At 46.2% G+C, this 27,255-nt stretch overlaps 2 protein-coding genes across 5 annotated transcripts in view; both read left to right on the top strand.

The window, feature by feature from the left end:
- The window catches only part of AURKAIP1 (aurora kinase A interacting protein 1), a 155,656-nt gene that overhangs the window by 126,529 nt on the left and 1,872 nt on the right, over positions 1-27,255 (top strand). Inside the window, exons 1-2 of one of the 3 annotated variants that reach the window (XM_083513318.1) lie at positions 25,834-25,944; positions 26,841-26,906. In XM_083513318.1, the coding sequence (XP_083369444.1) occupies positions 26,855-26,906 (52 nt within the window). In that variant the 5' untranslated portion in view covers positions 25,834-25,944; positions 26,841-26,854. Of the gene's footprint in view, positions 1-25,833; positions 26,061-26,840; positions 26,907-27,255 lie in introns of those variants that run through there. The other 2 variants (XM_083513319.1, XM_083513320.1) reach the window with 2 other exon arrangements.
- LOC310711391 (C-signal-like) overlaps positions 8,489-27,255 on the top strand; it is a 129,030-nt gene continuing 110,263 nt past the window's right edge. Inside the window, exons 1-6 of one of the 2 annotated variants that reach the window (XM_083513294.1) lie at positions 8,491-8,669; positions 13,177-13,228; positions 14,864-15,051; positions 16,284-16,439; positions 19,062-19,172; positions 21,405-22,727. In XM_083513294.1, coding sequence (XP_083369420.1) covers positions 8,529-8,669; positions 13,177-13,228; positions 14,864-15,051; positions 16,284-16,439; positions 19,062-19,172; positions 21,405-21,518 — 762 coding nt within the window. In that variant the 5' untranslated portion in view covers positions 8,491-8,528 and the 3' untranslated portion in view covers positions 21,519-22,727. Of the gene's footprint in view, positions 8,670-13,176; positions 13,229-14,863; positions 15,052-16,283; positions 16,440-19,061; positions 19,229-21,404; positions 22,728-27,255 lie in introns of those variants that run through there. The other variant, XM_083513295.1, reaches the window with a different exon arrangement.

Here is a 27,255-nt window from a genome sequence, read left to right as displayed (position 1 = left end):
GTCAACTGTTCCCTTTTTTTAAGGGAAATTCCCTTATTCCGAATAGGATTCCTCACAAGAAAAGGGAAAAGTTGACAGCTATGTAGGGATGGGAGAATGGCAGGCCTCAGGCCTGAATGTAGCCTTCCAGTCCTTGCTACCTGACCCTTGTTGGTCCTGTTTCAACACCCCCCCCCAAAAAAAAGTGGTTTTCGCTTTGCTTGAACTCAGACCGTGCCTCTTGCTCGCTTGAATGTACAGGGGGAGATATGTGCAGAAACTAGCTTACTCTATAAAGGTAAAATTCATCTCAGTTGCTCCACCCACTTTTGACTCTCACCCCGCCCACCACTGGCATGTGGCCCCCAAAAGCTTGCTTGGGGGGGTATGTGGCCCTCTGACTGGGAAAGGTCTGCCACCTCTGCTCTATGGGGAGATTTAAGGCTGGTCACTATTTCTCTTCCCAGCCCACTTCACAATGCTGTTGTGATGGTAGAAGGGAGCTGTTGTGTGTGTTGCTCCTGCCACCACCAGGCCAAAGTAGACCTCTCTGTAGTGATGGTAGTCAGGGCTTGTTCTTGCTCTTTCTGTCTTCAGTGCTTAACAAAGGCACAGTTTATCCAGGAGATTACCCAGCTGTGACTCAGGGAAATCCAGCCTATATTATTTGTCTTTGAACCGGAGGATTTGGGGTGCGTTATGTGAATGCTTTGATTTGAACCAGGCTGCTGGCATGCCAAATACCTGATTTTTTTTGCTTAATGCCACCGCATATTTGTTTTTTTAAGTCATGTTCAACAAAGATAAACTCCCCTGGTGGTTTCGGTTTTGCTAAGAACAACTCAAAAGATGCTTCCTTGAAATGGGTTTTGTCATCTAGCAAACCCAGAGGGAGATTGAAGGCTAGGAGCTACTAGCCAGGGCAAACACCTGCCAGCCAGTTTGATGGCTAGGGCCAGTGATCTAGGAACATATTGAGATGCAATAAAACTGCAAGGATATTTGCAAAGCTATGCAAACCAGTGTGGTTTCAAATTGGATCCGTTAAGGTCATATTGAATCCCGATTCTGTCTTCCACAGCACTGGCCACCCCTCCCAGTTTTGTGTCATATGCAAAATGCTTGATCATCCTTTCAATTCCTTCATCTAAGTCATTGATAAATATGTTGAACAGCAACAGGCCCAGGACAGAACCCCACCAGACCTTCTGGACCACAAGACATTGCTGGGAGATAAGCCTTTAGGTTGGAACAAAGATTGATGAGACCAGTCATCAACTCTTAGAGGAAGTCCTCATGGTCTAAGCCTGTGAGAGACAGGTACGGGTGAGGCGGCTCCTTCAGCTATGTGTGTTCGTGGGCAGGGAAAGACAGGTTTAGGTTTTCAGCTAGGACGATGTAAACGTAAAGGTAAAGGTAAAGGTAAAGGGACCCCTGACCATTAGGTCCAGTCGTGACTGACTCTGGGGTTGTGGCGCTCATCTCGCTTTATTGGCTGAGGGAACCAGCGTACAGCTTCCGGGTCATGTGGCCAGCATGACTAAGCCACTTCTGGCGAGCCAGAGCAGTGCACGGAAAAGCCGGTTACCTTCCCGCCGGAGCGGTCCCTATTTATCTACTTGCACTGTGACGTGCTAACGAACTGCAAGGTTGGCAGGAGTAGGGACTGAGCAACGGGAACTCACCCCGTCGTGGGGATTCGAACCGCCGACCTTCTGATCAGCAAGCCCTAGGCTCAGTGGTTTAACCCACAGCGCCACCCACGTGTAGGCTGAAGGAAAATTGTGGCATTTTCCAAGTAACAAAGAGAGCCAGAATGGCTGGCTCCTCTGTAGACCTATGCCTGCCTGCTCCTATGAAAGGAGCAAAGAACCATCTTGAGATGTGAATGCTAAGAGCCTTCTCTCCACTGTCAGAGTAAGATTGTCTTCTGTTATGTACTGAGCTCATGAACAATAGGATCCAGAATGCAGCAGTCTGATTGGTCCGCAGGAGCCACCCAATCCAGTTCCAGGCGGAAGTGAATCAACGACTTGAGTGGCCTGCAGGAGCGGCTAATCAGGCTTCTGGAGGAGGTGAATCCGCAACCTGATTGGCCTACAGGAGCAGCCTGGAATTAGCCAATTGCACGGGGCCCATTGTGTAAATAATGTATATATAGCTAGACGTTTGGGGGAAAGGTTCATTCATTGCTGCTACGATCTGAATAAAGAGCATGAAATTCACACTCGACTCCGAGTATATTTCATCTTCCATAAACACAATCTTAACAGTGAGTCCGTAAGTGACTGTGGAGGCCAATTCTGGATCCACACATCCTTCCACAGTGGGGACAAAGGTTTCCGGGTGGGAGTTGATCACGGTGAGGGTTTGCCAAGCGTGCCTTCCTCCTAGCACGTTTCTCCCTTTCATCCTGAGTTTGAGTGTCTTCAAAGCCCATAACACCTTTGGTAAACGCTGATTTCCAATTGGAGCGCTCGCAGGCCACTGTTTTCCAGTTGCCAGTGTTCATATTACATTTTGTTTAGATTTGCATTCCTTCTAGTTATCTATTTCGGTGCATGCAAAAGCCAGGGAAAGGGCTTCTGTGGCAGAACTCAGTCAGGCGTCTTCACAAATCCTTCCTTATTCATGTGAAATTCCTCCCCGCTTCCCTTTCTTCTCCCAACAGTCTCCAGTAGAGAATCAGTACCTGTCACAGATGGGGATGGGTGCTGAGTGCCAGTTCTCAGCACATGTGTGTGTGCAAATATTTCAAGGCACATCAAGCACCATAACCATCAAGGGTAATATTTTGATGGGAAGCCGCTGGAAGGCGTTTGGGAAGCAGAGATGTGTGTGAAATTGTCAAAGCATCTAGGTTGAGGAAGGATTGCAGAAGCTGCTGGCAGTTGTTTCAAGGATCAGTCAGGAGTCTTATAAAACAATAAACATTATCTATACAAGCTTCCTTTAACTGCTAACTCTCACGAACCCTCCTGCTCTCTCCCTGTACTTTAAGTCCTGAATCACTTCTTGGAAGCTGTTCCCTTAACCTGTGCTCTCTCTCATTGGGACTCACATGTGCTTGCCTTTGCTCTACATTTCTAGGAAGAGGTCTAGGATTTTCAGGTCTGTGTCCAAGCGCTTATTCCCCACCCCCACCCTCTGCTGTTTCCCCTGCAAAAATCCGCTCTTTAATGCTGGACTGGAACAAAGAGCAGTCCGTGGAAAACCCACAATGCTGCTTGCTCTGATTCAGTGGTAGAGATTGGGTTTTACTGGGGAAAGTGGACAGTTGAAAGAAAAACACTCAGACACAGACACAGACACAGACCAAGATAAAGCGCAGAGCAAAATGTAAGTGCAGAACCCTGAATTTCCTCAGGTTAAGGACTTAATTCGTTCTGGAGGTCCGTTCTTAACCTGAAACGGTTCTTAACCTGAGGTACCACTTTAGCTAATGGGGCCTCCCGCTGCCGCCACGACACTGCCGCACAATTTCTGATCTCATCCTGAAGCAAAGTTATTTACCTGAGGTACTATTTCTGGGTTAGCGGAGTCTGTAATCTGAAGCATCTGTAACCTGAGGTACCACTGTACTACTGTCCTAACTCCTAATCCTTTTACGTAGCTCTATATAACACGGACACACCTTTCCTTTTTAACTTTAACAAAAGAAACCAAATATTTCAGCTAACTATATATTTTAAAAAGTCAATATACCCCCTTGGATGTAGACGTCATCTTTTAAGTGATGGGCTTCCTGTACTAGCTAACCTGCCCAGGTCTTTATCAGTTTTGCCACAGGACACGTAATTCTTTCCTGAAATCTGTGGTATCCAAACAGGATGGAGATAAGTGTGAACGCTCATTCTACTTGTGCACGATAAGTCTCCAGGCTGCGGGCCAGCTGCTGTGGGCCAACTCTGCCCCCCCCCCCCAGGTGTCTGGTCAAAACTGATTTATTTTGGGAGACCTGAATTGCTTCTTGGGCGTTTTATTCCAGCCACCTTTTTTCTTCTTTTCTTTTTTGAGATTTTAAATTTCAGGGGTTTAAAATTGTGAAGGGCTGACTTGTTTTACATTTGGTATGTTGTGTCATTATAGGACTGAGGGTTGGTTTGGATGATGCCTGTGAGTCCCAACCAAGCCAGTGATTTAGTATTTGGTTAGAGTGTAGTTTGTAGTAGGGGGAACTGCAGAACTGGCGGAACCAGTTCCTTTGTTAAGTTACTCCCCCCCCCTCTGTCCTTTTCTATAGGCATCTTGCCTTTATAGCTGGGTCACCTTCCTTTGTCTCCCTTTGTGTCTGCAAGGAGGTGACGCCATTTCCCTTGCTTTGTTTTTATAGAGCATGAAGTGAGAGAATGAGGGATTAAAAAGTACAAAACCAGTCCTGTAAAGTTGCCATCCTTTGGGGCTTAATTTATTGTGGGTTCTTTAGGAGCGTGGGCAGGGTTGTGATTGCTTTTAAATCAACACAATTTTAATAGTACAGAACAATCTCCTCCAAATTTCATAGAGGAGAGTCTAAAGTAAAAAAAAAAGGCAAGCCCGAAATATTTATCCGTCAGTACGAGCCATCAGGAAGTATCAAAATTCAAGTCCACAATGTTCATAGCAGCCAGTAAGTTTTGTGTCACCTGGGAGATGCCTTTGTATTTCATCTTAGCTCATGTAAACAATAACACCAGGCCACAAAAGAATCTCTATACTGCATTCTTTTAGTCAGAGGTCGATTATTTGTGAATTTTTCCGACTTGCCAAGCCATCTTATACCAGTTAACAAACATGGCGCCCTTTAGGTCTTTTCAACATCAAACAACTAGCCAGGCAGCTAGGAAAAGATAGCCAATTCGAGGTTTGAAATGACAACGGTAAGTCCAGTCAAAGGCAGTTATGGGGTTGTGGTACTCATCTCCCTTTCAGGCCGAGGGAGCCGGCGTTTGTCCACAGACGCTTTCCGGATCATGTGGCTGGCATGACTGAACCGTTTCTGGCACAATGGGAACACCATGACGGAAACAAGAGCACACGGAAACACCGCTTACCTTCCCGCCACAGTGGTACCTATTTATCTACTTGCACTGGTGTACTTTTGAACTGCTAGGTTGGCAGGAGCTGGGACAGAGCAACAGGAGCTCACACCATCGCGGGGATTCAAACCACTGACCTTCTGATCGGCAAGGCCAAGATGCTCAGTGGTTTAGACCACAGCGCCACCCGCATACTGGGTTGTATCCAGTGCTGGTCTTCCTCAGAGGGGTCTCACTGGATACTCTATCCCTGCAGCGAGATGTCTAGCACTTGCCCAAGTAGGAGAAATGCCCTCTGGGTACCCTTGTGGTTCTTGTTTCTTTGGGAGAAGATCCCTTGCGCAGGAAAGGCCTCTCCCTCAAATCACAGGTCCGCCGTGTTCCCTGTTATTCGTTTTGCTGTCCGGATTGAGCTCAAGTACACACAACATGTGTGAGCACGCAACACTCTCCAACAGCTGGCATCCCTGAACAGCTCCTGTTGTGTCAACAGACTTTTGAAGAACGCCAGAGCGTCTGGCACCAGAGAGCTTGACTGATGTGCCGACAGCCAGGATTAAGCAAAGAGCAGATTCAAAGGCGTCTTAAGCCATTAATGAATGCTCCGATTGGCAAGGCGGCAAAAGCTGTCACCAAAACAGCCCGACGACGTGGGGAAGGCTGGGGTTTCCATTGTTATGTAGGATCTAGCTTTGGTGTGAGGAAATGGTGGACCTTCAGATGTGGCTGAACTACGACTCCCATCATCCCCGGCCATTGGGCCTGCTTGCAAGGGCTGATGGGAGCTGCACTTCAGCAACATCTGGAGGGTAAGGGTTCCCCCACCCTCAGCCTTGGCCAACCTGCTGCCCAACAGGTATTTTGGACTTCAGCTCCCCACAGTCCCAGCCACAGGACAGGGATAGCTTAACGAATGATATCTTTGCTCTGGTAACCTCAAGGTTAGATTCCTGCAATGCGTTATACATAGGGCTGCCTCTGAAGATGGTTTGGAAACTTCAGCTGGTACAGAATTCAGCGGCCAGGTTGCTCACCGGAGAAAACATTCCTCTTTAACCAGTGCCCTTTTAAAATGTGTTTGGGGGGTGTTATTGGGTTGCTTTATTTTTGTTTTGGTTATGTATTTTGTGTTTCTGTACTGTGATTTCATTTTGCAACCATCCTGAGACCTGCGGGGGTCTACAAATTCAATAAATAACAATAACATATAATAGGAACATAGGAAGCTGCCTTATACTGAGTCAGAGTTAGCCCATCAAGCTCAGTAATGCCTACACTGACTGGGAGTGGCTCTCTGGGGATTTAGTCGTCTCTTCCAGAGCTGGGTGGCAGGTGGCGCTGTGGCTGACACAGGTGGCGCTGTGGGTTAAACCACAAAGCCTAGGACTTGCCTATCAGAAGGCCAGCGGTTCGAATCCCCGTAACGGGGTGAGCTCCCTTTGCTCGGTCCCTGCTCCTGCCAACCTAGCAGTTCGAAAGCACCTCAAAGTGCAAGTAGATAAATAGGTACCGCTCCGGCAGGAAGGTAAACGGCGTTTCCGTGCGCTGCTCTGGTTCGCCAGAAGCGGCTTAGTCATGCTGGCCACATGACTTGGAAGCTGTACGCTGGCTCCCTTGGCCAATAAAGCGAGATGAGCGCCACAACCCCAGAGTCGGCCACGACTGGACCTAATGGTCAGGGGTCCCTTTACCTTTACCCAGAGCATGCTAGGGATCGAACCTAGAACTTACTACATGGAAATCTGCCCCAGGCTGAGGCTGCTGAACAGACTCTGGGGCTAGGGGGAATTCTGGGGATCTGCCACAGTTGCCATGCCAAGAGGGACTATGCTCCAGCAGGTTCCCTGTTTCGTTGACCCTGGGTTTGCTCTCGGGTGGATAAGCACAGATCTGCAGCCATAAAGAGCCATGGTGACTCCTGCCAATTGTTGTCTTTATGGGCCGAGACCTTTCGGAGTTGGCAAGGTGTTTGGCATTGCATGCCAGACACCCTTTCCCATGGGTGTGTCACTGTTTGCGAACCGTGCAGAGTGAGGACAGTTATTTTTTTTTTGGCAATGCTGAGTTGGATTTTTACAAAAAGTGGGGGGGGGAGGAGAGAGAGTATAAAGCAAAGTACAGTCATACCTCGGGTTACAGACACTTCAGGTGGTGTTTTTTCAGGTTGCGGAACGCCGAAACCCAGAAGTACTGGAATGGGTTACTTCCAGGTTTCGGCGGTCGCGCATGCGCAGAAGAGCCAAATCGTGCTTTGCGCATGCGCAGAAGCAATTAATCATAACCTGCGCATGCGCAGGTTGCAAACGCTGCAGGTTGCAAACGTGCATTCCGCACGGATCACGTTTGCAACCCGAGTGTCCACTGTACAGAACTCAATATCAACTTTTTAAATATCTTTAATATCTTTATATGTCTATCTCTGAATTTATGTATTAATATTAATATGGATATGGGTATTGATAGATATCTCAAGGATGAGTTGGGTTCTCAGTGTGAGGGGAAGCTTAACTTTAGCAATGGTTCAATGAAAGCCGCTAAGTGCTGTCAGAGGAAGGACTTGCTTCCCCCTGCCCCATGTGCCCCCTAGCTTGAGAGCACCCTGCTGATTTCCATTTCAAATACTTTAAAACTTCTTTCCCCCGATAATTTTTCACTGTTCTTTTTCTAAACCGTTTTGAGGTTTGCTTGTTTTACAATCACATCGCACGAAACGATGATTAAAAAATGAATACCTCAGAAGGGGGTTGGTGGTGTTTATATTTTTGGACACACGCCATACCCTCCAACATTTCTCCCATGAAAATAGGGATGTCCCATTCCATAATGATAATTTTACTATTTATACCCCACACATCTTGCTGGCTTGCCCCAGCCACTCTGAGTCTGAGCAGCTTCCAACATATATAAAAACACAATGAAACATTAATAAAACTTCCCTATACACAGGATTGCCTTCAGATGGCTTGGGGGGGTCAGATAACTCCAGTGCTTTTTTTCTTTTAAAAATGTTTAGCGGTACTCTCATTTTCCTACTCATATTGAAATACTGCCTCTCAATGAGGCCAAACATAGATTAAAAAAATGTTTAGGGGTATGCGTACCGCCAGAAAAAAAGCACTGGATGACTCCATACCACCCAACATTTCTCCATTGAAAAGAGGGACATCCTATGGAAAAGCGGGACAATCTGGAATCAGATCAGAAATCAGGGATTCTCTAAATCAGGGAAAATAGGGACACTTGGAGGGTCTGACACGCCTACATATGCAGAGTGCATAAAGGCATCAACCAGAGCTCACGTGGGATCCCTTTTTTTTAGGACTCCCTTTTGTTCAGGAGGCGGAAGTGGGGAGACTTTTTTGCCGCATCAATAAGTAAATAAACAAAAGCCTCTTCTCGCCTGGCTCACCGAACGGCTTCAAGATTCGGAGGGGGCGGGGTTTGGGGCGGGGCCTCGCGGGAGGGGGCGGGGCCCTGCTTTTAAAAAACCTCCTCGGCGCTCCAAAAAGTGGAGGTTCCCTGCGCGCTGCGATGGATCAAGCGCTCTGCCGTTCCGTGCTCATCACCGGCGCCAACCGGGGCATCGGCCTGGGCTTGGTCGAGGGGTTCCTGGCTGCCTCCCCCTGCCCAGAAGTCGTCATCGCCACCTGCCGGTGCCCTGAAAGCGCTCAGGTAAGGCGGACGCATTTCCCTTCACCTGCACGCACCCGAATCCCCCCAAGCCCACCTGGACCAGGATCCTAAGCCCCCCCCCAGTGGCCAGCCAGGTAACAGAGTGGTGTAGTGGTTAGAGGCAACGCCGGCCAACGGGGGTTCGGATCCTGACCCCCTCCCGCCATGAAGATCACTGGGCGACCTTGGACTAGTCAGAGGCTCTGCCAGACCAGCCTAACTCGCAGGGCTGTTTTGTGAGGATGAAACAGAGGGCGGGGGGAGATGAGATTTGCGGAGACCGCCTTGAGTTCCTTGGGAGGAAAGGGAGGATATAAATAAATATTGAGACCCTCCTCTCTCCCCCCCCCCCAAATCTCAGATCTGGAGAGAGCATCCTAAATCATGCTTCTTATGCTGATAGTTTTGGGAGAAACCTTACCCTCCCTATAGTGACGCTATAACCCCTTTTGAAGATTTCCCCTCTGCTCCAGAATGGAGAGACCCTCAAGTTTCCCCTTTCCAACACACTGTATGCCTGTACAGTGGTACCTCGGGTTAAGTACTTAATTCGTTCCGGAGGTCTGTTCTTAACCTGAAGCACCACTTTAGCTAATGGGGCCTCCTGCTGCCACCGCGCCGCCAGAGCACGATTTCTGTTCTCACCCTGAAGCAAAGTTCTTAACCCGAGGTACTATTTCTGGGTTAGCGGAGTCTGTAACCTGAAGCGTATGTAACCCGAGGTTCCACTGTATCAGCAATGAGGTTCTGGGGTCTACTATCTGCTTTTCCATAGATGCTAAGGAAAACCACACAGATTTTTTTCATAAAATTATCATCCGGCTCTCTAGGATAAGTGAGTTGAACAAAACCAGTCAGTCTTCCAGTGAGTGTGGTTGCATCATGGATTAATATAAGGGCTAGATGACCTTGACAGTTTTATTTTAAATCTCTTTCTTTAACTCTACCCAATGCAGACGGTTGCCATTGCTCTTTCTGAGTGAGATTTAATTGGCATACCGGCAGATTCAGGACTGCACAGTTAAAGTGGATTATGTCAATAGATATGTACTTTTATTTGTACTTTTTATTTGCTGCCGCCTTTCCAAAGTTCAAACCATGCTCAAGGTGGTTTGCAGCATGAAAAAAAAATACATAATTATGACATAACAAACGCAGTAATAAACTGTTAATAAAACATTTTAAAATAAACAACCAAACCGAACAATTTCCACATAAATCACAAGAAGAGCTAAAATAAAGATGCAAAAAACAACAACAACACAGCAACATCCCCCCCCCCAACAAAAAAAATGCAAACACCCCAGACCAAGAGGCTTTTGTAGCTGGAGTCTGTCCAGCCCCCGCCCCCCCCCCCAGCTAGGCTGAACAGGCCTGCAAGACAGGGAGAAAATCTTCCAGGACTCACAGATAATATAGTCTTTGGCTACTTCCGCCTCAGTTTTTTTGATTGGCAGGTCAATCAAAAGGTCGGACTTTTTGAGCTAAGAGACTATTGGTTGCTTTGAGGCAACATCATCCAGGCTTCCCAGAAACAAGTGGGGATGAATGCTCAACATGCCAACATCATCTAATCTTCCCACAGGAAAATCAGAATGAATCTTTGGTGAACAGGTTCCTGGAGGCACCTGCTTTCATCAACCTAAGCAGGTGTTTCTCAAACTTGGGTCTCCAGCTGTTTTTGGACTACAACTCCCACCATCTCTAGCTAGCGGGACCAGTGGTCAGGGATGATGGGGGTTGTAGTCCAACAACTGCTGGGAGAGACAGTGATCTCAGGAACTGTTTCCTGGCCAGTCCCTCCCAAGTCACCAGTTGGAATAATTTCTCTCCAATTTACCTCACTCTACACTCACTTAGTACACTGAACCCTCTCTGCTATTTTGATCCCCGTTCCCCCGGTTTGGAGAGATTCTTTTTTGCACCTCACTGCTGGGCAGATGAGTTCTGTCTCTGTCTATTTTGCAGGGAGGAAAGCACACTCTGTGCATCCTCAGAGGCGCTCTTGTGATTGAGCAGCACCTTCTAGTTCCCTGGGCTGTGAATTCCATTGGGAAGAGCTGCCACTCAGTGTGGTAGAACAGTAGCTTTCCAAACTCATGGAAAATGACTTGCAGTAGAGAGAAGGACTTGCAGAGTAGATGTTAACATTGTAATTAGCATTTATTGCCTAGGGGGAAAGGGTGGAATCCAAATACCTATTTAGGGTAGTATTGAACAAAAGCATTTCACCAACAAAGCACAGAGATTTCTCCTTTCATTGACTTACGTTCTGCAATCCCAAAATCTGTTTCCTGGCCAGCTCAGTGTGTTTGTGAAATTTGGATTCTTTTTACCTTGACCTACCTTGTTCCACACTCTCTTAGTACACTAAACATGTACCAGTTAGCTAAATATTAAAAGTAAAGGACCCCTGATGATTAAGTTCAGTCACAGACGATTCTGGGGTTGCGGCACTCATCTCACTTTAAAGGCTGAGGGAGCCAGACTAAGTCACTTCTGGCACAACAAAACACCAAAACCAGAGCAGTGCACAGAAATGCTGTTTACCTTCCCGCCGGAGCGATACCCATTTACAGTGGTACCTCAGGTTAAGTACTTAATTCGTTCTGGAGGTCCGTTCTTAACCTGAAACTGTTCTTAACCTGAAGCACCACTTTAGCTAATGGGGCCTCCTGCTGCCACTGCACCGCCGGAGCACGATTTCTGTTCTTATCCTGAAGCAAAGTTCTTAACCCGAGGTACTATTTCTGGGTTAGCGGGGTATGTAACCTGAAGCGTATGTAACCTGAAGCATATGTAACCTGAGGTACCACTGTATCTCCTTGCACTTTTTGGCGTGCTTTCAAACTGCTAGGTTGACAGGAGCAGGGACCGAGCAACGGGAGCTCACCCCGTCGCGGGGATTCGAACCGCCGACCTTCTGATCGGCAAGCCCAAGAGGGTCAGTGGTTTAGACCACGGCGCCACCTGCGTCCCTAGCTAACTATTAGGGGTGTACAATTCTCCCTAGGGGGTGGAAAGGCTACAGCCCAGTTAAACCATCGACAGGAGAAGAACGGTCTTGCCTAGGCTGGATTCAGACGCAGATAAAAATTGAGAGGCAGGCGGTTACCGTCCCTTGCCGCTGCCCCATACAGACATGCAGCATATTGGGGGTCCTGTTGCATTATGTCAGGATTGCAATACCGTAAGTACCGCTTCTCTCCATATGAAACCTGAGATCATCATCTAAGGCCCTTTCCTGTGTGCCTCTGCCATGAGAGGTGCAGAGGGTGGCAGCATGAGAATGGGCCTTTTCTGTGGTGGCTCCCTGCTTGTGGAATGCTCTCCCCAGGAAGGCTTACTTGGCACCTTCCTTATAAAATGCCCCTCTTCAACCAGGCCTTTGGCTGATTAACACCCAATGCCCTTTGAAATGTGTTGTGGGGGGGGGATTATTGGTTCCCCCCTTCTCTCGCAGCCCATTGGCTGAGCATTGAGGGGATCCAGCTTGCGAGCCCAGAAAACCCACCCCCAGGTGAGTCACCCACTTTGGTTAATGCCGCTTATCTCATGGGGCGCTTTCAGCGTTACTTTCTGCAGGGTTGGATTGGTGCTCTTTTATGAAGAAGTAGTAGTAGTAGTTTGGATTTGATATCCTGCTTTATCACTACCCTAAGGAGTCTCACAGTGGCTAACATTCTCCTTTCCCTTCCTCCCCCACAACAAACACTCTGTGAGGTGAGTGGGGCTGAGAGACTTCACAGAAGTGTGACTGGCCCAAGGTCACCCAGCAGCTGCATGTGGAGGAGCAGGGAATCGAACCCGGTTCACCAGATTACGAGTCCACCACTCTTAACCACTACACCACACTACACCACCTTTAATTAACAAGAGTTGCCTGTGTTTATGACATATACCCCAAAACCGTCCTTTTCAAGACAAGCCTCATCCCAAACCTGGCAATCCTGGAATGAGACTTTATGCTCTGGTAACACTACAATTCTTTACTTGGACTCATATTATTTTTCAGATCTTTGCAACTGGGCTCTTTCCACATGCCTGCTTTACGGTTTTCCTCTTTCATCCTTTAATTTTTGTTTGTTTTTCCCTTTTTATTTATTGATACTTGTTCATAAATGTACAGACGTTCGTACCCATTACAAAGTGTACTTTTACAATACGCTGAAATTAAAACAGCTGCTTAATATAGCAAAGAGCAAAGGCAGAAAGAAGCAAAGGGGGAAAAGAGACCGAAAGAGAGAGAAAGCAAAAGAAGAGGAGGAGAGAGGAGATTAAAGAAGCATTTCTATTATGTATTTTGTGGTTTTTATATTGTATTTTTATGTTGTGAACCTCCCAGGGATCTATGGAAGAAGGGCAGTAAATACATTTAATAAAAAAGTCAAATAATAATAATACTATTGCTATCCTTTGGGTGGAGGAAGGCTGGCGAGGGCTGCCATTAAAATTCATTTAGGCAGATGTGATGTCCACAAATGTTGGTCTTGTTCTTTCTTTCTAGGAACTACAGAAACTCTGCAAGCAGTACAGCAACATCAGGGTTTTGCCGCTCGGTAAGCAAAAAGTTTCCTCTTCTGCTCTGCGCCTGACGGCCCCCATGAAAATATCTGAAGCTTGGGTCTCCAGCTGTTACTGGACTACAACCCCCATCATCCCTGACCACTGGCCCTACCAGCTAGGGATGATGGGAGTTATAGTCCAACAACAGTTGGGGGGACCCGAGTTTGAGAGACACCAAAAGAAATAGGATTGTATCCAGTGTTAGTCCTGCTCAGAGTAAACCTGTTGAAACTGAAGGACGAGGGGATGTGACGACTCCCCTGTTAGGAAGTATGGGATTTTCTATTTGAGAGAAAGGTGAATCAGAGGTGGCAGGACTGAAATTTACAAAATGGCATGGAGATAGTGGATAAGGAAATGTTTTCCTCCCTTATTCAGAAAGAGTGCATGTCTTTTCTTCTCTCGTAACACGAGAACTTGGAGACGTCCAATGAGGCTGAAAGCTGGAAGGTTTAGGACAAGTGAAAGAATATATTACTTCATGCAGTGCATAGTTTAGCTATGGAACTCACTGCCACTGGAGGCAACGATGGCCTGCCACCAACTTGGATGGCTGTAAGTTGGGTCCTGCTTGTGGACTTCCCTTGGGGTCAGCTGGTTGGCCACTATGAGAACAGGGCTCTGGACTCGATGAACACCTGGCCTGATCCGGCAGAGTCTTCTTATGTTCTGAGCATAATTAAGACGGGCCCATTAATTTCCATGGGTCTACTTTGAGTAAAACATTGGTTACAAACAACCGTGGGAGAAAGGCCATGAATTGCACATCATTTGCAAATGCAAAGAACAACAACAAAGAGAACAAATCCCAATCGTTGACCGATTTCCATTCTTGCACACAGACCAGCATGGGAACTGCAGCAAATTCTACTTTGTTTCTCTGCAGAATTCTCTGACATCCCTAGTTGCCAGTCACTATAGACAAGGCTGACCTATGGATCATTGTTCTGGAGCAGTTACTCCTTAACTGCTCTCTCCTCCCCACCCGCTCTGGACACCTCGGTGAGAGAGCTATGCAGAAGTTGACAGGTTCAGTCCTCAGGTAGGGCTGGGGATGTCTACTGTCTGAAAGCCTGGAGAGCTTCTGCCAGTCAATGTAGACAGTATTGGGCTAGATAGACCGGCAGTCTGACTCTCTCTATTATGCTGTCGGAAATCAAGCCTTTATCAGGAGAAACTGGCAACTCTCCCAGGCACCCGGCTTGGTCTCCTGTTGACCTCCCTGTCTGCTTTAACGGCAAGATCCAGGCAGAGGTCGCGATAGGCGATCCTTCTCAGCGTGAGAAGAACACACCCCTCTTTCCTGCCCCCCCCCCCGGGCAGGGGAAAGAGATAGACAGAAACGTATTTACATGCCTTTATTTCTGTCTTTGCAGCGTTGCAGAAAACATGACTGCTCTCTTCAAACTCCAGCAGTCGAGAGAGAACAAACACTTCCTATTCAGCTCATATTACACTCTGAGCTAATTCCGGTGCCCTCTGCACTGTGAATTGACTGTCCCTCTGTTTCCCACGGAACAGTCCCAACATTCCCATTATGTTTTGTTTTCAAGCTACCAGCAGCTCGCGGTTGCATTGCTTCAATATCGTAACATATGCATCATCTTCTCCTGTGTTCTCGAATCCAGATGTGGTTTCCGAAAGCAGCATCAAGGAAACGGTCAAGAAGGTGGAAGACATTGTTGGGGAGAAAGGGCTGAACTGCCTCATCAACAACGCTGGCATCAATGTCTTAGCTTCTCTGGAAGACGTCACCACGGAAGCCATGCTCAGGACCTTCGAGACCAACACTGTTGCCCAGCTAATGCTCTCCAAGGTAAGAACAAAGTCGGTAAATCTGGCATCTACCATGTTCGCCCGGGACAAGTAGTCCTCTGCCGCAGGCAAACAGCCAGGGACATTTAACCAACAGTAGTTCTTCTGCTTGGTTGCTAAGCTGCCTGTTGCTTAACCTATTTTGTAAGATTTATATATCGCTAGAGTGTTAAAAAAAAGCTCAAAAGTGCTCGAACCTGTATGTGGACCTGTCAGCTTTGCAGCCTTAAGGCTGAGTTAACATGGGATGGCTTGGGAAGAAGGTAGATGTAGGTCCGCAGGTGGTTTGCTCTGGTAGAAGAAGGGCTGTAGCTCAGTGGTAAAACATTTGCTTTACGTGCAGAAGGTCCCTGGTTCAATCTCTACCAGCCTCTCCAGGCCAGGCTAGGAAATATTCTCTATCTGAAACCCTGAAGCGCTGCTTCTAATCAATGCAGGCAACACTGGTTAGTTGAGTCAATGGTCTGATCTGGTGCAACACATGTCCTACATGTCTGTGACTGGCAAGAGTTTCTGAACAATTATTGTCGCTCTAAACAATTATTGTCTTCCCTCCCCCACCCCACCCATCTAAAGTATGTTCCTATAATTCCTTATCCACGAGAGCTCAAATAAAAGTTGCACTTCAGTCTGTACCCAGCGTATCACTCATATTGGCTTGGAACAGATTTTGCATCTGCCTCCACACCTGGCTCCTGTAGATGGACTCTGGGGCTCTAGCAGAGAGGCAGTCAGTCATTGATGTCTTGGGAACTCCTCATTGCAGCTCTGTTTCACACAGGTGGTCATGAGAAACAGTCCACTGTGAAATTGGCTGCAGAATTTCACTTCAGTGAGAAATCACAACTTTTGATCGTTGTTTTTTTAAATCAAGTTTCTAGTCCTTATGTTCAGTTGTGTCCCCCCCCCCCAATAAATTAATATATAGATAAATAAATCGAGTTTCTATTCCTTTGGACCCGGAGGATCGGTTTGAATCTCAGAACTGCCTGAATCTCAGAAGCTGGAAGAATTTCCAAATAAGATTTCTCAGGAGATAGGAAATAAGAGGATATGCAAACTTGCTTTAGCTTGCAGAGTGTATTCTCCCTTTTGTAGGATTTGCTAACTTGCTGAAAGGTTATGTTTTTATTTGTTTTAAGGAAATGCTAACCGCGTGCTCTTTTAAAAAATACGTTGCCTGTGCAGACATCACCTTCCAATTTCCCGTTAAAAATAAATAAATTCCTTTAGGCATTTCTGCCGCTTTTGAAGAAAGCTGCCAAGCAAAGTGCCACCATGGGGTGTCACCGCGCTGCAATTGTCAACATGTCATCCATCTCGGCCTCCATAGGACTTGCAAAATCCAATGACGTTTACCACACGGTATACCCTTACAGAATTTCGAAGGTGAGTGTTCTTAGTAGGTAATTATATTGGGAGAATGGAGAGGGGGCGGGCAGGGGGGGACTGGGAAGAGATGTAAGATAACTTTCAAAGTGATGAGTTGCATCTGATGCTACTCCTAACTTGGTGTACACCTGTTGAAGTTAATGGATCTACTCAGCAGTGCTCCAAACCATGAATCCTTAGAATGGATGGGCTCTAACTCAGTGTTGGAGCATCTGCTTTGCATGCAAAAGGTCCCTGGGCTCAGTCCCCACCATTTCCAGGAAGAGATGGGACAGACCTTATTAATCTGCAGGAGGTAACTGGACCTATTTCACCTATTGACTGGGAAGAAAATTGGAATATAGCTCTGAAGGTAGCTTTAGATACAGCTCAGTCTATCTGAAGGACTATATTCTCCCGTAAGAACCTGATCAGGCTCTGAGATCTTCAGGGGGAGGCCCTTCTCTCTTTCCTGCCACCCTCACAGGCACCCTTGGTGGGGATACGGGAGAGGGCCTTCTTGGTGGTGGCTCCCAGACTTCCCTAGAGAACCAGGACTGGTTCCCTCCTGGCTCGTCCCTCTGCTGGCAGTTGCTGTGAACCACAGGAGGGGAGAGGGCTCTGGTGTTCAAACCCTGCTTGTGGGTTTCCCATGTACATCTGTTTGGCCACTGTGAGAGAAGAGGATACAGGACTCGATGGGCCATTGAGCTCATCCAACAGGCTCTTCTTATGTTCTTGATGGGATGGGAACCTAACTGCACAATAAGAAAGGAAGTGGGCAAGGTAGAAGGTAGTGAACCAGGATACAGAGGTGACTGGGTTTGCACAAAAGAGCATCTCAAATTCCAAAGAGCTAGCGTATTTCCATAGCTTGATATCCTCTGCCCAGCCAGTAAAAGTTGATTTCCAAATAATGGTTCCAGTTGATATCATCCCTCTAGTTATATCTGCAGAGCTGGGTTCCCAGCAAACAGATCTAATTTGACACCCGCTTTTATCTCCAAAGGGCCATTAAGGGTTTTTTAGCTCTTCAAGGGCGGAGATGAGATTTTCAGAGGCAAACAAAATCATTCCTCCTGATGCGTTCTCAGCGAGTCAGCTACAAACAAACACCTAACATTCCCTAGCCAGCCAGGGATTCAAATATTAGGTGTTGCCTTGACAGGAATGATATTGTATTAGTTGAGGAAGGTTGCAGCACACCCTCTGCAAATTTAAGAGCTGGATTAAAATACGTATGAAGAGAATAGAGGACAAAGAGCTGAGCGCTCTTATCGCCTCTTGACGCAACGTGAGATTTTAGGGTCAGATAGGAATCCCCGGTATTTTTCAGCCTTTTATGGAGGGGCATCACTTCAGACTTTTATTGTAGGTAAATCTCTTGGAATGTGGCAGGCCTATAACAAAATAACTGATAAGGAGGTGGTTACCCCTTTGAAGAAATATTACATGACCGGCCTCCAAGAAACCAGGATTGGCTTGGACCAGACTGACATTAATATGAAGGGGTTTAATTATTGGATAATACCTGCCCACAGGTTGCTAAAGTATGGTCTTGGGGTTTCGTCACATGTGTATCTTCTAGATATGATACATTATATGATTTGTGCTGTATTTGTGATGTTCTGTTAAGGTTTATTATGCTGTTGTTGTTTATTGTTTGTAAGCCGCTTTGGGATTCATTTGAATGAAAAGCAGCATAGAAATGCAATCTGTCAATCGATCCTGATTTTTCAGCAGCTTTTGATTCACTCAGTCATACTTGTCCTTGAGATAAGGATTGATAGAAGATTGCTGATGCTGATGCAAGGACTTCATTGGGATACCAAATTCCATCCAAATTATGATAGAATTTATCTCTAGGAAGAGATCAGTAGTCGCCACTTGAAACTATGCTTTCTTCCTTTGTTTTATTTATATTTTAAATTAAAACACTCTGTCTGACCTTGATAGTTTGGGATAAAAGTTGGCAGAGAGTGAATTGGTTCACATTAGCTGAAATGCCACATAACCTCCTTATAATAATTTATTTTGAGTTCTTTTTAAAAGGCGGTGGACTGCTGCCAACATTAGTCTTACGCAGAGTAGATCCATTCAAATTAATGGGCAGGATTTAAGTTAGCTTCATTAATTTGGATGTGTCTTATCTGAGCAAAATTTAGCTATAACTCTATATCAAGATATGTGTGTAGGGGGAGTGTTGATGCACAACTGCTATTATTAGAAATTTTAAAAAAGAATAATTATCAGTGGGAACTCCTACGAGTTGCGTTCAATGAAGTTTTACTCAGAAGACTCATTCAAATTAATGAACGTGACGAAGTTAGGTCTATTGACTCCAATGAGTCTGCTTTGAGTAGGACAAGCATTGGCTTTGACCCGATGTTTCGAATTCCTGATATTACTGACGTGTTGTTTGTTGCTTAAAAGTGGTTCATTGCTCAATAATAAAAGAATTTTGCGGAAAGAAAAAAAGATGAGTTTTCATAGAATTGTCGAGATGACGCGGGTCATCAGATTCAGCCCCCTGCAATGCAGGAATCTTTTGCCCGACGTGGGGCTCAAACCCACCACCCAGAGGTTAAAAGCCTCATGTCATCTAACTCTTTCCACTTCTCTCCCTGACCTCCCTCCAAGGCGGCAGTAAACATGCTCACGAAGTGCCTTGCTACAGACCTGAAATTGGAAGGGATCCTCTGCATCGCCCTCCACCCAGGCTGGATCCAAACGGATATGGGAGGGACAAAGGTCAGTAAAGTCAATATTTTCTCCCCCACTCTTGCCATGTGTTGTTGTTCCTGTCAGTATTTTCATCCCTCCCATTGCAAGGACCACCAGATCCTTGTGAGAAAGAAAGGAGGGGTCAGAAGCTACTTTTCCAGACTTCCGTCTCCAGTACTGTGTGGCTTTTTCTTTGATCTGTCAATAATAATAATAATTTTTTATTTATACCCCGCCCATCTGGCTGGGTTTCCTCAGCCACTCTGGGTGGCTTCCAACAGAATATCAAAATACAATAATATATTAAACATTAAAAGCTTCCCTAAACATCTTGTCTAGAGACAAGATGGCAGTATGAGAGAGCTGTTTCTCTCGTACATGTTTGTTAAAGGTAAAGGGACCCCTGACCATTAGGTCCAGTCGTGGCCGACTCTGGGGTTGCGGCACTCATCTCGCTTTATTGGACAAGGGAGCCAGTGTACAGCTTCCGGGTCATGTGGCCAGCATGAATAAGCCGCTTCTGGTGAACCAGATCAGCACACGGAAACGCCTTTTACCTTCCCGCCGGAACGGTACCTATTTATCTACTTGCACTTTGACATGCCTTTCGAACTGCTAGGTTGGCAGGAGCAGGGACTGAGAAACGGGCGCTCACCCCGTCGCAGGGATTCGAACCGCCAACCTTCTGATTGGCAAGTCCTAGGCTCTGTGGTTTAACCCACAGCGCCACCCGCACCCCACGTTTGTTATGTTCTTTTATTTGTTTAATTAGAAGAAATAAATTAGGTATGCAACAAAACCTCCACAGCTTTGCTTCCGTTACTCTGCTGCATTTGAGGTGCTCTCGTGAGCAAATGTGAGTCCACAGCACCAGAACCTATTCCTTGGGAATGCTGTGTTCTGTTCCTGCATTCCTGCGATCGAAAGGCCAGAGAAGGTGCTCCCGACACCCAGTACATGCAGGTGCTGAAGACGTGGGCTGTACATGGGTGTACAGAAAATTCCCTCTGTTTTTTATGTTTGGGGGGGGGGGCTGGGGTGAGTGTGGATGCTTTACGTTGCCATTCCCTGAGCTTGTTTGCAGGGTGCTGTGTGCCAAAGACACAAATTCTCTTTCCCTTAAAAAACTGGAAATCTGACAAACTTCCATCTACGCAAGATTGGATCAAAAAATCGACTGAGTATGCGGAGTTAGATAAAACTTGTCTGAAAAAAATAAAGAATAAACCAGAACAGGTGTTTGTTTCAAAATGGGAAGTCTTTAAAGTATATTTCAAAAACAATTGCAGAAGTTTAAACTCTTTTGCAGCATTTGGCTAATTTCAGTAGTAGTATCAAGAATGGTGTGAGATCGAAGAAAAAGTAAGAATCAGTTAAACCATAATAGTTTTTACCAGCAATAAGTTATACGTAATTGAATTAAGGAGTAGACGGGAGGTCAGGTCTGCAGTCAAAAGACCTCTTTTCTTTTTGTTATAATGCTTTGTGTTTTTTGTTTTACTTGGTTTATTATTATTTCTACTTGTTTTTTGTTCAGTTTTGATGCATGGCTTTTTTCACTGTGCATTAATAATATATATTTTTTAAAAATGAAAGGGGCAGACTGATCAGTGTCTTATGAACACGTAACATTGCCTTGCACTGATCCAACCCATTTATCCTTCCATTTATCAATGGAGGCTGATACATTGGGGTGCAGGGGGCCCCAATGCTTCAGTCTGCCCTCTGCCAGGTCCCGCCTGCCTACTAACTTCCAACCAGTCTAGGTGGTGGCCCTGCCTGCCAGCTGTTGCCCATTGTAGAAATCAGCAAGGAGGAGGATGGGGGCAAAACTAGAATGAGTTGGCTCTGCCTATTGCTGGCTCTAGCACCACCTACTGTTGGTCTCCCTGCCTTCCGCCCTACCAGTTGCCACTGCCTTCCAGTACTGTCCTGGCCCCAAAATGGCAACTAGGCATTCTGTTTTGGTGACTGTAACCCTGGTTTAAGGAGCCGTTTGGTGCCTAGCTTATATATCTGAGTTTCTAACACTGGCTACCAATGGGCTACTAACTGAGGCCATTTAGGGCTTTAAAGGTCAGCACCAACACTTTGAATTGTGCCTGGAAACATGCTGGGAGCCAATGTGGGTCTTTCAGAACCGGTGTTATGTGTTTTATGTGTGGGTCTCCTTTATTTTATTTTGAAGGACACTGCTGCTGTAATAAGCTTGCCCTCTCTCTCTCTCTCTCTCTCTCCCCTTCTCCTCTGTTCTCCTAGGCTCCGTTGAAGGTGCAAGATGCTGTGCCATCAATCATCTCTCTTTTAGCTCAGCTCAGCGAAAAAGACAATGGTGCTTTCCTGGATTGGGAAGGGAAAACTTTGCCCTGGTAGCAGTACCTCCTGGATTCCAAGAACCTGAAGCAACAGCTTGAATCTGGATATACACATTTTAACAGGAATGGACTTTGATTTGCTCGCTGGTGTTCCGCCTCACTGTGTTTTTAACATACACATAGCAATAGCTGTATTGAATGTGGTCCGAAATCCACCTCCGTCCATTGTAGCTAGTAGCTGTTTGACAGGCCTCCCACATAGGAAGCTGCCTCATATCACGTCAGACATTGGTCCATTTAGTTCTGTATTGTCTACACTGACCGGCAGCAGCTCCCTAGGGTTTCAGGAATGGGACATTCCCAGTCCTCCGTATGAGTTAGGCCAGGCTGCATCCATAGCTGGGACAAGTATTCTACCACACAAGCAATCAGAAAACTGTCTCAGCCTATCCTTACCTCAGCAAGGATCATGCCAATCTGATTAGTTGCTCGGCAACACCTCCACTCTGAGAGTTCGTCTGGCTGTCAATAGTGAACACTTAGCTTACTAACTGAATGATCCCTGCTATTGTATTCCCAACAAGGTCGTGGTGAATAGTGTCCAAGAGGGCTCAGATTAATTTGGATACTCAAGACAGAAAATCCCACTGGTGTATTTCCTCTTTCCTGGTAGTAAAAATACAAAAAAATAAATAAATCATTTATTAGTCGCTTCCCACAAGGCATCACAAAGCAATTTACAACATATAGTCCATAAGTTTATCGTTCTGGCCAGAGGCCATGACAAACTTGTAGCAATAGTATTAATAAAATAATACAGAACACACATCTATAATATAGGCCAACGTCTATGATGTAACAGAGGCAAGATAGCAGAGATACCAAAAAGCTTAAATCTAGCTTGATTTCAGATTAAACCTCCGAATCACCACCACAACTTATAGTGATTTCATCTATTTCATTTTTCCTTATTTATTTTGTACCCAGTGCACAGAGGGCCACTCTGTGTGTTTCAAAGCTATTATTGTCACTCATAAGAAATGGAAACATTTCTGTCAGGGTATACCTGCTTGATTGTGTGAACAAAGGTTTCAGAACGTGATCTTGGGTCTATATAAGGTACAGGCTAACAGATAATGAATGTCTTCCACCTGAGGCTGACCACAAATACAAAGTCTATCTGCGTACAGGACCTTGTAGCAGTCATCCCAAACTGCAGTGGGAATCACTTGGAAACGCAGCTCAATAAATACATTTCTTAAGGAAATTGGTGAGAGTCTGGTCAGATAACTGAAGTGAAGGCACAATACAGGTGTTGAACATCATGTGAGCTGCGCACAGGTGGGCTGAAGCGAGCTGCTGGCCAGTCCTGTGGAGCCTCCTTTTATTGAGACAAATATGCAAGCTAGGCAGATACATTTTGGGCCGTGACCTTTACACATCTTCCGTCCCGAGATCGTGGGGTGGTACAAAGTTATTTTGGCACCTGTTTCCACAGTGTCATTTCCCCCTTGCACAGTGTATAATGAAGGAGACCAAAGGTCTCAGAGACAAAGGTTACAGACAGGACACTGCCGACTACTGAGACCGCAAAAGGTCAGACAGAGGGAACGATGTTCCAACAGCCGTGGCTTGTCTAAGGGGGGGGGGTGTACCCCGCACCGCAGGGTCACGCGTGCAGGCAGACTGTGACTGCCTGCTGGTGGGGAATGTGCTCCCTCCGGACCTCACTCCCCACTCCGCGATTATCCCTACAGATAACTATCTCTAAAATGCTCTGTTCTCAAGAGCAGATGCCAAGGGGGGAATCTGGTGTTTCTAATTAGTTGCGGGTCCCTTCTGAATTCTATCCAGAAGTTCCAACCCCGTAGCTGACACTTAAAGTCAATGCAGAGCTCAGTTCTGGAAAATAATAATAGTCTGAAACATCTTGACAAGGTGCTTTACAGAGTTGCTTATCACTCAATTCTATATTGTACAGCGGGGGGGGGGGGAATGATTGGCATGGTAGCAATTCTTTTAATACACATTAACTAAGCACAGTCCGCTCTTGCCTTAATTGTTGGCCACCTGGATTCTGTACGAAGAAGATATTCTGATATATAGTCCTGATGGTAGAGTGTTTTCTGCACAGTATTCAAAATTTAAATGGAGTTTGATTCGGAGCACCAGATCTCAACACCATAGAGCATTTGAGTAAGCACTTTACTACCAAATATATTTAGGGTTCAATCAGCTGCCCTCCCTTTTTGTAATAAAACTTCATCAATGCTCCCATAGTTTGCTTTGTGTTGACTCTCACTGCCTCCATATGTCACTGCCAAGAGAGGGTTTCACTCAATACACCCAGAGATATCTAAATTAGGAAGTTTGTTCCAGAGGTTGCTTATCATGTGGTTCCAAGTAAAGCATTGGTCAATGTTACCATGTCCTCCTCTGACCCCAATCTAATTGGCTAATAGTTTTGTGGGTCATTCCTATCCCTTCTTATAAATTGGGGAAATGATACTCATACCATCCAGAGGGCATTTGGCCTGTGTTGTTTTAGTGGTAAATAAGCCAGGCAGGCTAGGCATCCACCATTCTATGTATTCTTTATAGAACAGGCAGAAGCAAATCTCCAGGAAGTTTATTTGATTTCAGGCAGGAAATAAGGACATTTATCTCATTACAGGAGACTGGCTGCTATTCAGGTCGGTAGGGAAATCCTTACATGCTATTAGTGCATGTGATTGACCAGACTGACCACTGAAAATACTGCAAAAATATTTAACCGAATTGGAGGCAGGGATTGAGCCTTCCTGTGATGATCTCCCACTAATGAACTGTTATTGTGTCAATGACATATTGCGAAAGACACGCTGGAGTAAAGGGGAAACAAACCCAGTCTGGAGAGGCCCTTAATCAGCCCATCCAAGATTTCCTTTAATCGGGGGATGTGCTGGACGATTTCAAGTTCATTCTTCATAAACAACATTGAGTAACAAAGCAACAGGACAACCACAACTTCATACAGTGGTGCTGTTTGTTAACTATAGGGTTGCCATATTTCAAAAAGTAAGAACCAGGACACCCCGAAAGTTGATCCAAGGCGAAACGCTGCCTTTCAGAAATTCCCCCCAGATGTCAATTCTGCCATTGAAATTGCGGTAGTGTCCAGGAAAATCTGGACGCATGGCAGCCCTAGTTTGTGGAGTTAATGGTCTGGGGAGTGTGATCTTTCAATGGGATTCCTTCAAAGCATTGCAAGCAGTCAACCCTGCCATTTAGCATGCGTGCCTGCACACACACAAACCTTTCTGCTGAGTGGACCCCTGGACTTCTTCCCATAAGTCCATTTTATAAAGTGGTGCCATGGGTTAAGAACTTAATTCGTTCTGGAGGTCCGTTCTTAAACCGAAACTGTTCTTAACCTGAGGTACCACTTTAGCTAATGGGGTCTTCTGCTGCCGCTGCACCGCTGCACGATTTCTGTTCTCATCCTTAAGCAAAGTTCTTAACCCAAGGTACTATTTCTGGGTTAACGGAGTCTGTAACCTGAAGCTTCTGTAACCTGAAGCATCTGTAACCCGAGGTTGTTTAGTCGTGTCCGACTCTTCGTGACCCAATGGACCAGAGCACGTCAGGCACTCCTGTCTTCCACTGCCTCTCGCAGTTTGGTCAAACTCATGCTGGTAGCTTCGAGAACACTGTCCAACCATCTCGTCCTCTGTTGTCGCCTTCTCCTTGTGCCCTCCATCTTTCCCAACATCAGGGTCTTTTCCAGGGAGTCTTCTCTTCTCATGAGGTGGCCAAAGTATTGGAGCCTCAGCTTCAGGATCTGGCCTTCCAGTGAGCACTCAGGGCTGATTTCCTTCAGAATGGAGAGGTTTGAACTTCTTGCAGTCCATGGGACTCTCAAGAGTCTTCTCCAGCACCATAATTCAAAAGCATCAATTCTTCAGCAATCAGCCTTCTTTATGGTCCAGCTCTCACTTCCGTACATCACTACTGGGAAAACCATAGCTTTAACTATACGGACCTTTCTTGGCAAGGAGATGTCTCTGCTTTTTAAGATGCTGTAATCCGAGGTACCACTGTATAATGAGTCACACCTTTCATCAATCTAGCCATGAGATGGGGAACCTGTGACCCTCCAGATGTTGACGGACTCCAGTTCCCATCACCTCCAGCCAGCACAGCCAATGGAATCAGGGATGGTGGGTGTTGGAGTCTAGCAACATCGGCAGGATCCGGACTGGCAATACCTCTCCTGCTCCTGAGCGGCGTTCCTGCTTGGTTGCCAGGGCGGGGATTAAGCTCGCTGCGTTGCTATCCCACGGACTACCGCCAGGGGGGAGCAGCGGCAAATGGGGAAAGAAATGTAGGAACTTTTTTTGCGCCGGAACTTCCGGATGACCGGGAGGGACCGAGCTGCTCTGCCGGAAGTTACCCGTTCAAACAGCCCCCTTCATCGTGAACGGGATGGTAAGCCCTTGTGGGTGGTAAATTAAGATTGATGAGCAGCGCTTCTTCTCTCCCTACACCCGGAAGTAGGAAAGATTGACTTTGATAGAAGCCGTGTATTCATTTTGGAGGCTACATTAGTGTGTTATCTATGGTAAGAGTGCTAATAAGAGTGACTGTTAATACTGTATATACGGGAAAGCTTTTAAGAGGCGGGGAGAGGCTACGTTGGGGCCCTGCCTTATTAAGGGGTCGCCAGTAATACGTGGTTTATGGTAGCCTTCGGTAGGGAGGGTCTAATTCTGGGGGGATTGACTGGTCAGTGGGGGACTCACCATCAGAAATGATGTTTCTGGGTGCGTTTCTGTACAGTAGTAGTAGTAATTTATTTATTTATACCCTGCTCATCTGGCTGGGTTTCCCCAGCCACTCTAGGCAGCTCCCAACAGAATATTAAAAACACGATAAGACATCAAACATTAAAAAGTTCTCTAAACATGTGACCTTTAACACATCTGCAGCTCCTTACACATCTCCAAAAAAGAAGGTAGGGAATGAGTGCCATACATACATCGCAGTGGGTTGGGGAAGATTTTGGCTCTGTAACCTGCATGCCTGCCTACTCGGTATGTTGTTCAGGTGCTTAACTTTTAACTTGGGACACAGGAAGTTGCTTTGTGCGCAATCGGTTCATTGTGCCACCCAGTCTACGGCGACGGGCAGCCAGAAAGTCCTGGGTTTCAGACAGGGGGACTGCGTCATCTCTTCCTAAAGATGGCAGGCATGCAAAGAAGATACTCTGAAACTGAGCTACAGCCCATGATTTCTGATGGTGTGTGGTTATGGGCACTGTATTTGAGGAAGGAGGGAACACAGTCCTATAATGTATAAAGGTTGTTTTTCCCTTTAAAAAATCTGTCTTGATTTCTGTTAGAGTGGTCCTCCAGTATGCTGCTACCACGGCTGACGTCTCAGATAGCGAGGGCCTCTCGATTTGCAGGTAAGTGCAGCCATTCTTTGGGAATGTCGAGTAGATGCCATGCACCAGGTCAGACTATTTGCCCATCCAGACCAGTATAGTCTACCCTGGCTGGCAGAGGCTCTCCAGGGATTTGGACAGAGAGGGACCTTTCACATCACTTTGCAGGACCTTCCTGCAGCCAATCAGAAGCTGTCATTTGGTTTTCAAATGTTTTGGAAGTTGGACATACTTCCGGAACGGTTTTCATTTAACTTTCAAGCTACAACTGCATCTTAATTATATACACAGCCTGTCATTATGTAAGCCATTTTGTTTCCATGTGGGCATTAAACCAACTTTCCCCTAACTTTGTGTCCATCAGATGTTA

This window comes from Podarcis liolepis (genome assembly GCF_965112155.1).
Source record: "Podarcis liolepis genome assembly, chromosome: 7".
NCBI lineage: Eukaryota > Metazoa > Chordata > Lepidosauria > Squamata > Lacertidae > Podarcis > Podarcis liolepis.
The sequence above is the reverse complement of the archived record's forward strand: the minus strand, read 5'-3'. Positions and strand labels throughout refer to the sequence as shown.